Source organism: Carassius carassius, chromosome 24 (genome assembly GCF_963082965.1).
Source record: "Carassius carassius chromosome 24, fCarCar2.1, whole genome shotgun sequence".
Taxonomy (NCBI): Eukaryota; Metazoa; Chordata; class Actinopteri; order Cypriniformes; family Cyprinidae; genus Carassius; species Carassius carassius.
Window position 1 is genome coordinate 32,289,870 of NC_081778.1, and position 18,319 is coordinate 32,308,188.

The 18,319-nt window shown below is 36.8% G+C and overlaps 1 protein-coding gene and 1 long non-coding RNA gene across 2 annotated transcripts; one reads left to right on the forward strand and one right to left on the reverse strand.

Annotated features, from left to right (window-relative positions):
- Positions 1 to 547, forward strand: LOC132103761 (uncharacterized). Its single transcript, XR_009423460.1, has 2 exons — positions 1 to 55; positions 274 to 547. It is a non-coding gene; the product is annotated as an uncharacterized LOC132103761 (long non-coding RNA).
- A 10,225-nt stretch (positions 548 to 10,772) lies between these two features.
- ppic (peptidylprolyl isomerase C) lies at positions 10,773 to 16,651 on the reverse strand. Its single transcript, XM_059508607.1, has 5 exons — positions 16,453 to 16,651; positions 14,664 to 14,777; positions 14,491 to 14,584; positions 13,933 to 14,117; positions 10,773 to 11,536 (listed from the first exon to the last, which is right to left on the reverse strand). Exons 1-5 carry the CDS (start codon positions 16,555 to 16,557, stop codon positions 11,408 to 11,410), a joined length of 627 nt encoding a protein of 208 aa, XP_059364590.1. The 5' UTR covers positions 16,558 to 16,651; the 3' UTR covers positions 10,773 to 11,407.
- Between the last annotated feature and the right edge of the window lie 1,668 nt (positions 16,652 to 18,319).

Below are 18,319 nucleotides of genomic sequence, written 5' to 3' on the forward strand. Positions count from 1 at the left end.
GTGGTGTTTGTATTTGTTTTACAGTGAATAACATCAGCTGTATGTGAAGACTGAGGTGAGCCTTCCTCTAGTTTTTCTTCTTCATTAAGTGCGCTCTGAGGAGTGTTAAATAATATTAATGACCGGGCGAGTCGTTACTTACCTGGCTTTGTGCCGGCTCAAGTGATTTTATCGATCAGTGCCGGGATGTGGCACAGAACAGCAGATTATTCTGCCTCTGATATTATCAGCATCTTAAATAAGTTGATTAGCACAAGCGCTATCTTTAACTAGATCTCGATGGTGATGTTGATTGGGTGGAGCAGGGCGCAATCCATCTTTTTGATCTGCTAATAACTGGAATCCATCATTGCTCACCGCTCTCCTCGTCCTCTCTCCCGAGTCCACAGGTTTTTAGGAGACCGACCCAGGAATGTAGGACAGCGGGAAGCGCTCTGTTATCTGTCAGCAGAGGTTTGGAGCGATCATACAGCACACATCTCTACACGCGTGTGAGAATCATGTGTCAGCTGAGCTTCTGTTATGGCCAATAAATGACTTTATGATTCATGATAGTCTTAGCCTTATGAACACATCATTATAAATCACAAATCTCTAAATTAATATTTTGTATTTTGATTAGAGTAAAAATGTGTGTAAAATGAATTGTTTTGAAAAGGTAGAAAATAATCTTATAAATGAAAAAAAATAGAGAATAGAAGAAGATATGATTAATAATCTGAAAAAAAATGTATAGAACTGAGTATGTAATAAACTGATGGTTTTGAACACAGCAGTTCTTTAAAGGATAGATTATATCAATTCTGTAAATTACTGATTTGTATTTTTATTAAAGTGAAACTTAGTAAAAAAAAAATAATCTGAAAAATAAAGTTGAAAACAAAACAAATATCTGGGGAAAAAAAAGGAAAATAGAAAAAAAAGATAAATACAAAGAAAATCTGGGAGAAAATAATCTGAAAAAGGATAAACTACGATTTGAACAACTAATAATGTTCTTGTATTATGAAAACATCAACTTTGAAATGTATTAATCTGAACAAGTAGAAAACCGAGAGAGAGAGAAAAAAAGATTTTTAATAAAATGGTAAATAGAAAAATTATATATAAAAAGAAAAACTGGAAAAAATAGTATAAAAGTATAAAAGAAAACTGAGTATCTAATAAACTTATGATTTGAACAATTCAATTATAATTTAATTCATAAAAAAATACAATTATAGATCATTACAGTGCTATCATAAATCTCTAAATGAATAGTTGTTAGATTTTTTTTATGTTAAACGAATTAAAGGGTATTCCTTTTGAAAGTCTGTCATACTGTTTATATGAAAAACCCTTCTTGATTATAATGATGTGGATGTTACCTTAGTTAGAGACCAGTAAAGAGTGATTAAACATTCACAAATCGACAGTTCACATGTGTCTAACTGAAAGTCATAATGTAGGACAGATTATGAAAATTATCATTTATGAAATGGCATGAAAGTTCAGATGCACACCTCAAAGGTCATGTACATTTTTGAGAAGTATTATAAACTGGATAGTTCTGGTTCTTGATTCTGATTGGTCGAGCCATGTTTGAAGCTGCTACAAAGTAACATACACCTTTGTTTACGTTTGTGTGTTGCTCGGCAACCACTTTGTAGCAACCACAACTGATTCTGAGGCGCTACATTGTTTGGTGGAAGAATACTGTTTTTATTAATATCATTATTTGCTCTGTTTTATTGTGTGAAACCGAGAAAACCTGAGGAGAGAGAGGAACATAATAGCATAACAATAATAATAATACAACTCTACATAGCTCTATAGTGACATTAAACGTTGCATGTCAAAGCACTTTTACAGTAATATAGCAAACAAAAAATGCATTCATCAAAATTGCACAATACAAATTATAGGATGATGTAAACTGATATGAGCGTTCTGATATAATGCATGTATTATAATTATGTATAAATAACTTACAACTAAAGAGCTCAATTATAACGTACAGAAAAATTTATATTTTGAGATTTACTCAATAATAATTTTAACAGTGTTACTGAAATATTAGTGTTTTTAACATTAAGTAAATGTAGTCAAAATGCAAAAATATGAGAAATAAGCACATGCAATTAATTATTCAACGTCAGTTGATATATATTTAATACTAGCTTAATAAAGAAAAGTTTTTCCTGGAGTCATTTTTGAATTATTATAATTTTTTTATCAAACATAAAATTGAAAGATTATATATAATTGTTATTATTGCTATTGTTATTTTAAGTATATATGCATATTTTTGTATGTTGATTTTTCTTAAACAAAATGGTTAAAGCATTGTAAACAATGTATTGAAATAATATTATTATAATCATAATTGTTTTGTTAAAGTTAAAAACTTTAAAAAAGAATTTGCTGCTGCTATGGCATTAAATCCTAAATAAATATTTAAAAATAGATCACTAATTAATAAATATCGACTGAAGCTGATACATAAAGTAGCCACAGCTATTTGAGATTCTTACTGATTCATTTCGTTCACAAACACGAGTGTTAAACGCACTGAACGCTGCTGTGAACGCAGTTAAACTGATCGGATTCTCTCCGCTCCCAGCGTTATTGATATTGTTGGATGTTTTTTCCAGGCTGGCAGAAGCTTTTTCTGCTTAGCCAACTGTGAACAGAACGCTCGGTCTTAATTTGAGTAAACACTTTGTTAGGAACAGCAATTAATACACTTTCTCTGGCCATTTTTAATGGCTCGCAGCAATTAATACATTGGATCTTGTTAATTATTCTGCTGTTTCTGGTCATCGGTGATGGTTGCAGCGGAGATGTTGTTCGGGGAGGAGGGCGAGAGCGCTGTCATGGCCTGAAAGCTCAGCACACTTGAAGCTGGAATCCATTTATTCCCCAGGCCGGGCCTAATTACCCCTCGCTGCCACAGGTACAGAGCGCCTTCATCCCGGCCCGAGCCCGTCTGCACCCAACCAATAGGAAAAGATTAATTGTTTGCTTTCTTTTGTATCTCTAGAGACACGGGTCGCTTAATAAAGAAAAATAATTCTCTCTCGCACACCATTGGGCTTATTTCCCCAAAATGTGTGTGGACAGGAGCGCGGGAGGCTTTTGTTCTCGTTAGCCATTACATTCGGAGAGGCAGAAATACGGGAATGAAGGAAAACTGATGAGCGTCCAAGCGCTGTTTGGCACGAGTTACATCATCATTTGTACTGCTGTTTCCTTTTAATTCCTCATTATGGAAGTGAAAATAGGCCTCCTTCATGCTGTTCTTCATCAGATGAATAATAACACAAGAATAGAAGTGCAATTAGAGATCTGTGATACTGTAATTGAGCACCGCAGCGTTTGCTGAGTGAACACATCACAGCCAGAAACGCAGTAATGGCAAATGGTCAATAAATGCATGCAGAAATGCAAATTGCTCTGTAAGGTGTCAGATAAGTGACCTTTCGTGGAGAAAGACTCGGCCGAAATGATTCACCCACACCCCATTCATCACCAGAGCGGCGTCTGAAGAATTAAAGAAATGAAGCTCCTTGTTTCACTTGTTTTTCATTACAGTTTTTCATCTAGTTAATTACATGATGTAATTAATATAGTTAATCGCAAATTAATTGCACATCAATTTTGGTTAAGAAATCACCCCCAAAAGATCACAGAAAGTCGTTATCGGGTTAGATGAGAAAAGCATTGAATAAACACACAAAAATAAATATTTAGATTCGACATTGCACAAATAGTATTTATATGAAATGATACTCTAAATTTGAAACTAAAAGCACCAGGAGTCACTGTGTTAATGAGTGAGTCATTCAGTCATTCATTCAAACAGCTGATTCAAAGTGACTGTCTTTATGAATTATTCACTGAATCATTGACTCACTCAATTCGTTCAAAACCTGGATTCAATTAGTAACAAATCACCGCTGTGTGTTGACTGTGTTCTGATGTGACTTTTGATTTGATCTGATTTCAGTTTGTGTAACCGAGCGAAATGGGCAATTTTGACAAAATCTAAAATGTAACACAATATAAACTCCTCGTTTACTGAACTATTGTATAAATCACATCTGCAGTGGAGCAGATATTGGGGAGAAACAGCTCTCTCGCTGGTGTGATATTGCTAAACTGTATCATATGATATAAATATAAGGGTGATGTATATTCTGTGCTCATATCTTGAATTTTAGACTCATATAAGAGCATTCTCGAGCGGACAGGTCTGGATGAGGTGCCACGTTAAATGCATTAATCGTTTTATAACTTAGTTTTCTTCTATATTATGTTAGTTTATTAAATAATACCTGGTGTTATTAATGCATTTGTGTCTTTTTCACATCCAGGCTCTGAAAGCCACTTCTGGTTTTCTGTGGCGGATCAAAGAAGACTGATGTCGGGCGATTGGGCCGCTGACATAATACACTTTGGCACACAGCTTGCTTTTATTAGCACAAGCCTGTTATTTCCCGGCGACTCTAAGTGTGGACGGGCAGTGATAAATGCTGTCGCACACGCTTGATGCGATTCATTTGTCAAAGGCCTGAAAAAGGTTAATCAGTATTCTCCAGCCGGGTTATGGCCCTCCGTCTCCCTCTCTGCAGTAATTGTGGTCCTGTTACAGACAAACTCATGCAGCTGGGGACCTGGGTTACATGCAATTATATTTCTGTCTATCTGCAAGGGATAAAATCATCATCATAATAACACCAAACACAACGTGCACATGTCGTCAGCTCGCTTACATAATTTATACTGCGAGTATTTCATGCACAGACCCCAATGACCAAAGCAAACATTGGGTGAAAATCAATGCAAATTCATATTTCATAAGGCCATAATTGCGTTTGAAAGTGTGTGGTGGTCGTTTGTTTCATCGGACGGATGCTGACAGAACCATATATTTGAGCTCCAGCTCTTATTTCATCTCACAGGCCTTCGATCTCCCAGCGCTCGTCTATTTACCGAAAACAAGGGCTTTGTTGTCAAAGAAAATGGGGCTTTTTTTAACACTTGACAACGTTCTATCATCTGTGAAGTTATCGATTTGCCAGTGTTTTAACCATCAAACTGGATCTGTTTGAGCGACTCTGGTTTTTAAACAATTTCTTTGACAGGCGAGGCGTCACAGCAATTGCACCGCTTTTAAAGACAGTATTTCAATTTCAAGTGAAGCGCGGGGCCCTTTGAAGGAGTCTCAGAGCGCCGAGGGGCCGACAGAGTTGTCACGCTACAGCCAAGACAAAAAAATGAAGCGCCTTTGCTTTATAGATTGCTGTTAGGTCAACAAAACTTTGGCAGCATTGATTAACTCGACAGTGAATACAGCAGTACATTTATCACTAATAGCTGGAGCGCAGAAAATCTAATAAGAGCCGAACGATCCCCAGCAAACACGCATCACCCCGAACCCGTCCGTCCAAAAACAGGAGCCAGACGCGCCCCGCTGTCATCAATTGCAGCTAAAAAGTGTATTGTGTCTTATCTGGCTCTCGCATCGGTTAAAGAGTTCAGGAAGCCGGCTCTGGGATTGTGTTGTTGGGACTCTGATTTGCATGAGTGGCTATAAAACACTCTGACCGCACGTCACAGTTTCGCAGAGAGCCTCATCGATTAGTTGTCACCTGGGCATCAGCTTCACTCCTAGGATTCAATTTTTTTTCCCGTCTGATTTGCATACGCTATCGACCGTGAGCCGGTAAATGAGCAGAACGCGCCGAGACCAGAGGATGAATTGTTTACTCGCATAAAAATAACCTTTCAATAGCAGAAGATGCATGGCACGGCCTGCGCTGGAGTTCTGCTGCCCCAAGCAGATGGCATTCAGCTGCTATTGATCCGGCACCAATCTGTCCCAAAGCCTTCCTAGAAATAAAGAGACATGTGGCACGTCACAGCACTTCATAAACATCAGCGTGTTCTCAGTGGTGATATGATAAAATATCATCTTCACTGTTAACTAGCTTAACCCCAGTGTTTTGAGACGGAACAGTTTATTGAAATTTGATGCATCAGGATTGATACAGTGAGAATATAAAAGACCAAACCACTGTTTTATGTGATATAGTCAGGGAGGTCATGGAAATGGATGGGATGCATCTTCTAGTCCTGCTATTAGCCCTAATAAGAGGTGTTTTCATGCATCTGAGAGACTGAATGGAAATCATCTTACAGTTATCCGGCGATAATAAGGTTAGCAGTATCTCAGCATCCATTGTTCAAGGGTGACTGCTCCTCCTCGAATCACACGTGTCAGCGTCACCGTCTCCCTGAGCCCCGAGCCCCGGCCCTCAGCGATAATTAGTTTCAGAGGGAGCTGAGAACGAGCCCTTCCACACATCCGAGAGAGGAGCGCTCACATTAGCCAGACAAATACAGAGCGGCCGGCTGTGAAACTGCCGTATCGAGGGCTTCTAGAGAGCATCAGATCCTCGGACACGGCGATCTGTTTTCATTTGCCCCATACCACACTTCTGTACGCTCGTGGTCAGAGCAGATCCTCTTGTGAGCGACGCTCAGACCCCCGGCGTGGTTTTACATCATGATTAGTGCTGCAGGGAATATTCAAACATCTGCTTCTTCAGGAGATTCTCCGTCCGGCCTCAAACCGGCTGATTTATTAAGCAACACTTTCTTTTCTGGCTTCTGTGATGAATGTGGCCCTATGCATAAACTTACCACAACAGCTCTGGCGTGAACACTTTATCTTAATGATTAAACTTTGCACTGATCAACGGCCTAACTGCTTTCATCTATCCTGCACGACTAAACTCTGTCAACAGTGTTTCAGGGTATTTAAGGGCTTTTTGTCAAGCATCTTTCATGCAGGGTGGTCATTTTTGTGATGCCAAAAAGTAGAAGACTTTGCAGGATGCAAATGTGAAAAACAATCACAAACCTGTGTGCAGTGACAGAAACTTTTCCAGAACTTCAGATTTCAGTTTATTTTCAACTTTAATATTTATGCGAATATTTTATTAGAATAATAAGACATTATAAGGCTGTTGCCAATCAAAGGCAATGAGACAAAATCCATCTTTGCAAAGCAGAAGCTGCACAGAAGTGGCATTGAGATGAATACAGACTGTTTGCAACTGAATAAATGTGTCCGTGCAGCACAGAAGCAGTCCTCAGGAGCACAGGTTTATTTGTAGAAGTAGACAATACATTTTATGGGTCACAATTATCAAAAAAATATATATACATGCCAAAAATCATTAGGATATTAAGTAAAGATCATGTTCCATGAAGATATTTAGTTAATTTCCTACCGTAAATATATCAAAACGTAATTTTTGATTAGTAATAGGCATTGCTAAAAATTTAATTTGAACAACTTTAAAGACAAATTTTCTCAATATTTAGATTTTTTTGCACTCTCATGATTGGTTTTGTGGTTCAGCGTCACAAATAATTTTATAAGATTAATGTTTAAAACACTAAATATTTGATACACAAATAAAAAATGAACATGCATATATATACACACACACACACACACACACACACATATACATATGTAAATACTAATGTATATAATTATATGAGAGTAGGCGGCAACAAGTCACTGTCTTTAATGAGTAAGTCATTGAATCACTGACTCAACCAATTCATTAAAAATGCATTGTTGTTTAGAGATGCAAACGTTCTGCTGTAACTCAATTTGGACATATAAAACAGACAAAATTGGACAATATTGTGCTTAAAATGTATGTTGCTTAATATTAATACTCTTCTGCTGAACATGAAAGAAGATATTTTGAAGAATGTTGAGAAGCAAACAGTTGACGGTCCCCACTGATTTCCAAAGCTTGATAAAAATACCAGAGTCAGTGGCTACCAGTCAACATTCCTCCAGATATCTTCTTTTGTGTTCAGTCGAAGAAAGAATCTCAAACAGGTTTGGAACGACAGGATTTACATTTTTGGGTGAACTGTGCTTTTAAACTTACCATAAATCTATTTATTTATTGATTACATCCCACTGGATAAAGCATGAAATAGTGATGGTCTTAAAAGGAGGAAAAATCTAGTTCAAGGCGGTCAGACTGACTGAAGCGTATTCTTCAGCGCTCGCTCTCTTTTCTTTGTCTTCATCCGTGGTTGTTCATGAGTGGAGGGTGTTTGATCTGAAGTGGCTGGAGTTCATATATAAATAGTTCCTCAGGGCCCGAGCTCCACTGTCGAGGATGTTTTGGCGGTGAACGCAGTCGTAGTCTGCGCTGGGAGAAGCGCTCTCTGCTTACCGCGGTAATTGGCTGATGAAGAGTCTCGGGCCCTAAAAAGAATGTCAGGGTTCGATTTCTCAGATTCTGAGTGAGGATATGTCACCATTTACTCTGCTTTCGGGTGACACCAGCTCTTGGCAGAAACTCTGGGGAAATCATTACTGTGTTTATGTGGCTCTGCGCCTCCCTTTGATATTTTCACAATGTTTTTCCACTGAGTGATGGTACCTCACCGGGGTCGGGGAGAACAAGTCCCTTTTGTAAATTTGTGACCGTGGTTTAACGGGCAAAAGAGGAAAAGGCAGACAATTGTAATGTGCTGAGAGGCTTGAAGGGAGGATCAATGCTGTCCAGCAGGTGTCTTCTCAGAGCAAAGAGAAGCTTCTATCGATTTCTGCGGCCGCAGACACAGTTTTATTCCACAGTAGTTTTGATTTGTCCACCGTGAATAATGTTTAGATCATTTCTGCACTGCAGATTAAACTTTAATGAGCCTGTGTTCTTGTGTAGTTGTCTTCTGCTCATCAAGGCTGCATTTATTTGATCAAAAATTAAATATTATTCTAATGTAAAACATCTGTGTTCTGTGTGAATCTGTGTTAAAGTGTAATTTATTTCTGTGATGCTCCGCTGTATTTTCAGCATCATTCCTCCAGTCTTCAGTGTCACATGATCTTCAGAAATCATGAAAATATGATGATTTACTGCTCAAGAAACATTTCTGATTATTAACATTTTATGGAAACTGCGATACACTTCCTTTCAAATATTTGGGATATGAAAAAAAAAAAACCTTTTATTAATCAAGGATGCATTAAATTGATCAAAAGTGCTAGTAAAAAAAATAAAAAATGTGTTCAACATTGCTAATAATCAGAAATGTTTCTCGAGCAGAAAACAATCATATTTTCATGATTTCTGAAGATCATGTGACACTGAAGACTGGAGGAATGATGCTGAAAATACAGAAATACATTACACTTTAACACAGAAAACAGATGTTTTACACTAGAATAATATTTCACATTTTCTAAAGTATTTTTAATCAAATAAATGCATCCTTGGTGAGCAAAATATGATGAGTTAAACATGAGTCAAGTATGTGTTAACTGGCTCATATTAACGTGAGTCTGTCAGTAAGTGTGAATTAATAGCAGAAGACGTCTGATCCGATCTGTCAGATCCGTCCGCGTGATGATTCCAGCTCTAATTGTCAAGACCTGCAGGACTCTGGGTAATAATTGTCAGAGTTACACCGGGTTAGACGTGTCATTACAGGGACGTCGATACGGCAGAAACTGAGAGGAGATCTGTAAATGATTCGCTTGTCAGCGGAGAGACTTTAGTGCTCTGTAATCAATGTGCAACGCTGGCAATATCATATCAAAAAGCCACTTAGAGGAGGATGCATTTGATAACTGATAATCATCTGATAAATATAGGCCTAGTGTTTTGTGTTCAGAGCTGATCTAATAGAAACGGAGCAGTGTGAAACAGAAGGAGTTTCTGAGCTCTGCCTCTATCAGGGACAGTTTAAGATGCTTTCTGCCCGGCTGATTTGTCTGCTCTTGACCTTTCCAGCAAACTGTCCCATCATGCAGCAGGAGCGCTCCTGAGGGACTCCAGCTCTGCGGATAATGAAGCCTGTCATCTCCGCTCACCTCCGCGCCGGACACACTTCCAGCTCCAAACGCCTGCTCCATCGATTCGCTGCTATTTTCCAAAGCGGCTGAAATAGCTCCCAGAGCTCTTCAGAGCTGCACTTGTTGGTTGAAGATGTTATAAGAGCTCACAGTGGAGACGTCTCAAGATCTGTGAGTCTGTGCTTTATTTAACCGCACACCGTCCGAGTAAAACATCGGGGTTCAACTGAAACATGATTACTCTTTAGATCTGGTTACAACAGCTAAACAGAAGATTAAACAAAATAAGGTTTCTGCAGGTCTTAAAACGTCCTAAATTCATAAAGTCAATGATGCATTTATTGCTCAAAAATAATTCCTTGCTCAGTGTTTTTGAGCAAGTATTTTCCAGTAGAAGTTTCTAAACATCTCTAATGAGAATATATCAGGACTTGTTTTTTTTTGCTTTTAAAATAAAATATAAAAATTACTTTATTTAGCCCACTACTTGCCAGCGCAACATTCCCCATTTATAACAAAAACTGATTAAAAATAATATAAAAAAACTATTCACCATTTATTATTATTATTAATAATAATAATAATAATAATACAACTGACAAATCAATAAAATTTTAACGAAAACTTGCATTTTGAATTAAAATAAAAAAATATTTTAAATATTAACAAAAATTAATAGATTCTCAATACTAAATATATATATATATATATTAACTGTTGCTCATTGTGTAGATATTTACATTTAGAGAACATATTAACATATTTATCATGTTCTCGTTTATTATTTATTTCTTGTTATTTCAAAAGTCTTAAATTTATCTTCAACAATCAGGTTATAAAACAAACAGCTGTTTTGATGTTTTTGCACAGAAATAAAAGGACGGAAAACACATTCAGGAGAAGAGTATTTTATTCAGAGTGTTTTATTGATCATAAAGTCAACATGAAATCCAAACCCATTCTGTTTATGATCTTAATTCATGGTTCTGCTCTTATTGTGCATTAAGAGCTTGCTCAGTGAATATTTTGTTTCATTCTGAAATGCATCATCTACAAATACAGATTTGTGTTTAGCAAAGCCATAACTAATTTAAAAGATATGGTTGATTATGAAATTTTCTTTCAGACAGTATACAATTAATTATCAAAATCCATTGAAACAGTCATAAAAACCTTCTAAGTGGTTGATTTAGTTGCTAATTATGAAGGCAAAACGAAGCGTATTTACATCTTTGCTCAATAAATAAAAGACAGATTATTCTAATAGCTTAATTGTGTTTCTACACGGCATAATTCAAATAATCGAGATTTCAAACTTAATTCAAGTATGTGTGTCTTATGGCACTCAGAGGATGGTAATAAACGCGTGTGTCGTTGATTTCTGCAGTAGAGCGTCCTACGGCATGATAAAGAACACACATATGACTCCATATAAAAGTGCCTGCATAGTGGGAGGAGAATCGATGGAGGAAACAGTCACAGAACGTAAAGTCATATGATTATATGAAGAAGACGATGAAGAAGGGATCACCATCCCTCCACTTCCACGACGAAGGGCTCTTCGAGCTTGATCTTGCCGCTGTTGACGATCACACACTCGGTGTAGGGCAGGTTACGATCGTTAGTGTCCTGGAGCTCGATGGTGTGGACCACGGCCTGAAGCACACCAATGAAGAACACCGCTGCTTTAGACCTTTGAGTCCAACCTAGTTATTTCTACAGCGCTTTATACAATACAGATTCACAGTTCTAGACAAGAAAACAGCGATTCAGTGATGCAAGTGGAATTAAATTCTGCTGTAAGAAGATAATAGTAAACAGTCAATATTAAATCAGTCAACTTTTAAAGGACTAGTTCACTTACAGAATCAGTCACCAGTCACAAAAAAATGAAGGTTTTTGAGGAAAACATTCCAGGGTTTTTCTCCATATAATGGACATCAATGGGGACCAAATAACAGTTTCAGTGCAGCTTAAAAAAAATATATATATATATATATATATATATATAAAAGTTTACTATTTTTCAGTAAATGAGAGATGGTTTCTCTAGATAAGACTCTTATTCCTCGGCTGGGATCCTGTAGAGCTCTTTGAAGCTGCACTGAAACTGTGATTCGGTCCTCATTGAAGTCCATTATATGGAGAAAAACCCTGGAATGTTTTCCTCAAAAACTTTAATTTCCTTGCGACTGAAGATAGACTTGAACATCTCAGAAGACATGAGGGTAAGTCAGGATTTTATTCTGGAAGTGAACTACTCCTTTAACTACTAAATATTGAACAAAAATTTAAATAAACACAGAAACCAAACCAAGTCAAATATTGACACTTTTGCATTTTTAGAGCAGCTTTACAGCTGAAATTCTACTCATTTCATAACTGAAGAACCTTGCAACATTAACTGTTTTTTTTTAGTTATTTCCTGTTTAATTACATTGTAAAAAGTGGTTAAGATAACTCTCCCCCGCCAGCTTTTTTTAAGGTGCCAGCCACACCTTCGATTTTGAAGATTTTCACTCAAATTTGATAGCCTCCAGTATATTTTGCTCTATGAATATTTGAATATGCAATACACCAAAATAAAAATATGTTTTATTTTAGCTTGAAGCATTCTTTTCTTTATCATCCCTTGAATATAGGTAGGTTTCATAACAATGCATAATTTTGAGCCAAAAAGTAAAAAAAAATCTAATTTGTATCAAAAACTAAATATGGCTAATATTCAGTACGATTATAAAAGCATAAATCCAGTAAATGGCGTCCATCAGTACCTCCAGAGCTTGCACAGACATATACCACTGACTGGATCAACATTTTACTCCGTAACATTATGCAGTTTTCATTTATATGCTGCTGATGATATTGCTGATGATCGCATTATTTCTCATATACATCTGTTTATATAAGAGAATGCTTGTTTGTCCTTCCTTTTCATATGTGTTTTTGTTTGGGAGGTTTTGTTCTCGTTCAGAAGATGTGTAATTGCGCCCCCAAGTGTATAACAGTGAAAACATGAAAAGCCGTAAAAACTTGCCAATGGCGGGGAAAGGGTTAAAGAGCTATTTCTACCTACTTTAACCCATTTTGTTGGTATGAAGTAATATGTATGGTTGGAAGACATAAAGGGGATTTCAACCATAAAATCAATAGAAATTTGAACAGCTTGAAATTTTTGTTTGTGTAAAAAATATTGACTATCATACATTTTTATCATGATTTACGGAAGTCGCCATCTAAAATAAATTCATATGACAAAAAATATTGTCAAGAATATTTAGAATCATTAAAGAGATTAAAAGACTATTTAAGGATCACAGATCAGCTCCAATCTTTCCTGCAATCCACTAGGCTTTAATCATTTGTCAGCGAAAAGTTTTTAATCGCTAAATATATAGTCAAATTTAGTTTGCTTATTTGTTTATACAAGTACATGTCATAATAAGTATGTTGTTTCATTTTTTCATAAATATATCTGTTACGCTGAATGGGGATGTCATATTTTCACAAAAGTTATTTAAAGCATACACTTGACTGGCATTTAATATGTATTTAATATTAAATTTTTAGTTCTGTCGAATCGATTAATCGCAATTAATCGCATCCAAAATAAAAGTTTGTGTTTACATAATATATGTGTGTGTACTTTATATTTATGTGTATATATTCAGAACTATACATAATTTCTATTATATATAAATAGAAATATATATATTACATTAAATAAACACGGTAAAAACAGATATATTATGTAAACAAACTTTTATCTTGGATGGGATTAATCGTGATTAATCGATTTAAACAGCACTATTAATTTGAAATAAAACAACTTTTGTAAATTTAATTTAATTGGGACGTCTCGTCCTTGACCAGTATGCTATAGGCTTAGTGCTGTTTGATTATATTTATATTATTTAATACTCGGTGTATGGTGAAACTGCTTTGAAACATTCTTTACTCAATAAAGCACTACAGAAATAAATCTGACGGTAGGTTTTCTAGTCTTTGTGTGTGTAGTAGGAAACAGATGTAATGTGTTTTTTTTCTCATACCATCCCCTCCAAGACTTTGCCAAAGACCACGTGTTTTCCGTCCAGCCACGGCGCTCTGGCTAAGGTGATGAAGAACTGCGAGCCGTTGGTGTTGGGTCCAGCGTTCGCCATGCTGACCCAACCAGTGCCCAGATGCTTGAGCCTGAATGTCTCGTCAGCAAACGTGCTTCCGTAGATACTTTTACCTGCAGGACACAAGACCTGGGCATCAGAGTCTCTGCAGGAGAGGAGACTGTTCTTATTCAGATATGCATCAAGTCAGGTTTGACATCGTTTTGACATCAATATGTTATTTTATATTTTTATTTATTTCAGTTAATGTTTATTTTATTTCATGTAAATATTCTTTTAGTTTTAGTTAATTATAATAACCCTGTTATAAACAGAACCTTCAAAATCTGATTAATTCCGATTAATAATCCTACCTGCTGTCAATCATCAGTTTTATTGGTACATTTCAAACAGAGTAACATGAACATTTCTTGTGTTCCAGAGAAGAAAGGAAGTCAGAATGCTCAGTGATAGATGAGTAAATCGGCTAATTTTCCTTCTCCTCACCTCCCGTTCCGTCTCCAACAGAGAAGTCTCCTCCTTGGATCATGAAGTCCTTGATAACCCGATGGAACTTGCTGCCTTTGTACCCATAACCCTTCTGAAGAGAGGGTCTGCTGTCAGGTATTGTGTGGATTCCTGTGTTTTCTGATTTGTGTCATGTGTATGCTGAGTTTTACCTCTCCTGTGGCAAGAGTCATGAAGTTCTGCACGGTCAGCGGAGCGACCTCTCCGAACAGACCGATCACGATCCTGCCAACCTCGTGTCCTCCGACAGTGATGTCAAAAAACACCTGCACCTCGCACAAACCAGGGTTATTTATATCTATACTAATAGTAAATAACTAAATAATATATAAATTAGGTTGACTTGAGAAAGTGTGCTTTCACTTAGTGTGCTTGCTCTTTTCTAAAGGACTGATGGTTTCTATAAAAATGAAGATTAAAAATAATAAAAATCCCATAGACTTACATTGACGGAATTTTCAGATGAGCCAATACTAGGACATGCTATCAATGTACAAACTCATTCTAGCAACATGCTTATCATGCTAACAATGTGTTAAATCATGCTAAAACATGCTATCAGTGTGCTAAATCATGTTAAAACATGTTAACGGTGTGCTAAATAATGCTAACATGGTAAAACATGATAGCAACATGTTAAATAATGTTAAAACATGCTAGCAATGTGCTAAATCATGCTAGAAACATGTTAGAAAAATGCGTGCTAGCAATGGGCTAACAACATGCTAGCGACATGGTAATCATGCTATCAACATACTAATTATGTTAGCAACATGCCAATCATGATAGAAACAAGCTAGTCATGCTAAAAATGGGCCAACAATATGCTAATCAAGCTTACAAAATGGTAACATGAGACTAATGTAGAAACATGCTTGCAGCATGTTAGTTGTGTTATAACCATTCTAATCACATGCTGGAAACATGCTAATCATGCTAGAAACATGGTAATCATGTTAAAAACATACTAGCAAAATGCTAATGTTAGAAACATGCTAGCAACATGCTAACAACATGCTAAAAAGGTTAACAAAATGCTAACGTAATCATGCTGACAATGCTAAAACATGTCAACAAATGCTTATTATTAAAAACATGCTAGCAACAGGCTAACATGCCAATCACGCTAGGATCAAGCTAGCAATATGCTAGTCAAGTCAAGTCTTGACTTGAGAAACATGCTAGAAACATGTTAGTCATGTTACAAATATGCTTGCAACGTGATATCAACATGTAAACAACATGTAAATCATGATCAAACATGTTTATCATGCTAACAATATGCTAATCATGCTAAAAAATGTTATTCGTGTTAAAAACATGCAACAACTTGTTAAATCATGTAATCAATTATTTAAATAATATTATATATTATATATTAAATAATAAATAATACAAAGTGGTATCATCCTCATCTAATTTATCTATCTAAATGTTCAAACTTCAAGCTTTTAAAACGGCTTCAAACTTTCAGGCTGGGTTTTCTCAAGCCAAACTAAAGTTTGTATTAACAAACTTTTTTTATGTAGTTATATATATATATATGTGTGTGTGTGTGTGTGTGTGTGTGTGTGTGTGTGTGTGTGTGTGTGTGTGAAAAAATTTAAAACGTGAATAGAAACGTGATTTAAAAAAAATGTGTATTACACAATTACGTATTCGTTCACGGTGCTGCACTGCTGTGTGTTTCTGTAAAGCTTCATACAGTAGAATGTGACGCAGTCCAGATATGAAGCGCGCGCGTCGCGTCAAGGCGAGATGGAATGAACTACAGATGCATTTACGGACACGCATGCGCACGATCTTTCAACGCTTTAAAAGACAAAACACTCTACCGCTATGCCGCAGGTTTACTTCATGCAGATGTGGCTGCAAGATCGTTTTGCAGCGATAAACGCGACGCGTCGGTTCGCAGGTAATGCTGCAGGACGCGCGCCTCACCTTGTCCGTCACTCGCGGTCCCGTCCGCGTTTTAAAATCAATAGCGCTTCCCAAAAACGGCAGATAGAGGAGAGCGAAGACGCGCCAGAGGCGATGTGTGCACATCTCTGATATGATGCGAGCGCGGATTGACTGAAGAGAGTCTGCGGTACCGTGACGCGCGCGTCTTCCTGTATGACGCTCCGCCTCCCGCGCGCGTCACCGTCTGAGCAGTTGATCAAGAACCCCGTGCTACGTCATCTACACATATTAATCTACAATACACATCGATTCATAAAGCACGGCATTCATCAGTGTACAGAACAACGGAGAAATGTAAATAAACGGGAAATAACGGTACAGAGACATTATGACTCCAACATTTGACATTTCGCGAAGAAAGACATATTAAGCATTGAATTAAATGTGAAACTTGAAAGCAGAAAAATTTGGTAAAACACTCCAATAATCTGTGCTGTATTTTATATATTGGAAAATCATTTTCATAGTGAGGCCAGATGTTGGCTGTCCTGTTAAACAGTCCAGTTTAAACTGGTGATTTGGAACAAGTTCACTGGTCTAGACCTAAACCTAACTACCAAACACAGCTACCACCTTAAACTGGGCTGCACAACTGATTTTGGTTTAATTGTTAAAAACATTTGGAGTAACCTAAATAATAATGTTTCAGATGTTTACTGACACCAAAACAAGAGAAACTGGACACGCTTATTAACAAAGGTCCTTCATTGGCTTTAATGATTCCTTGAAGAACGTTTAACATCAGTGGAACCTTTACATTGCCAACAATGTTCTTTATAATGGAAACAAGGTTCTTCTGATGATTATAATGTTTTCACATTGCAGTGATCCCATAAAAGAACCATGTCTGATTCCCCAAAGAACCTGTTTCTTAAAAATAACTGTTTTCCATTAGTGTGAAGAACATTTAATTATCTAAAGAACATTTTTCCGCTTTGAAGAACCTTTAATGGCTCCATGGATTTTTAAGCTTCTGACAATAAAGAAGCTTTATTTTAAAGAGACAGAAACATATATAGCATTCTATAGCATCACTGTGAAAACTGGAACTGTTCTTTGTATGAGTGTAGATTAGTGAAATCAATTAAATCCTTCTTGTATTAATATTTGGTGCCATATGAATCCTGTTCTACACTGGTGTGTTCTGCAGTGTTTCCTCGCAGCACACGATCCGAGGGTCCCTTAATCAGGTCAAGGGCACGCTTCATTACACTCGCTGGTAGCTGCCATGTAAAGCACAAACCTCATCTCATAAGGCCTGACCCTGGAGAGCTGGCCGTAATGACTTCTGCACTGATGGCTGGTCTAATCATCGGCCCAGACCAGTTATTTCATTCAGCGCTGGGGTTTCACAGGCTCTACCAGACGCTCAGATGTGCAGGTTCGGTTGGTGTTTTACAAGTTACTTCAGCAGGTCTCAGATCAGTTATGGATATAATGAGGAAGATGCTTAAAAAAAAAAAATGGTTAAAGATATATACTACTTATATATACTACTTGCTCATACATACTGGCAAACAGTGGTTTCATAAAGAAATGTAAACATCCATCTAATCTTTCCATTGATCTAAAGGTTCTTAAGATTGTTCAAATGTTATTTGCACTAAGAAAAAATGGTTCTTTTAAGAACCGATCACTGCAAGATTCTTTAAAAGTGGTTTTTCAATGGCGTCATTGTGAAACACCCTTTTGGAACCCATACATTCAGTCTTCTGCTTTATGGTCACCTTTTTTCCTTACAGAGATCCTGAAAGAGTCTAGGTGTGTTTTTGGAAATATAATCGACCGTGTTTCATGATGACTGCTCATACGGTTCACACTCTGATGACTGTGATCTTCAGTTCTG

Bases quoted from the DNA above. Each gene is read 5' to 3' on its own strand.
- ppic (XM_059508607.1), bottom strand. From the start codon at position 16,557: ATGTGCACACATCGCCTCTGGCGCGTCTTCGCTCTCCTCTATCTGCCG. The intron at 14,778-16,452 runs GTGAGGCGCGCG...TGCGAGGTGCAG, and splicing joins GACCGCGAGTGACGGACAAG to GTGTTTTTTGACATCACTGT. The intron at 14,585-14,663 runs GTAAAACTCAGC...CCCTCTCTTCAG, and splicing joins TGACTCTTGCCACAGGAGAG to AAGGGTTATGGGTACAAAGG.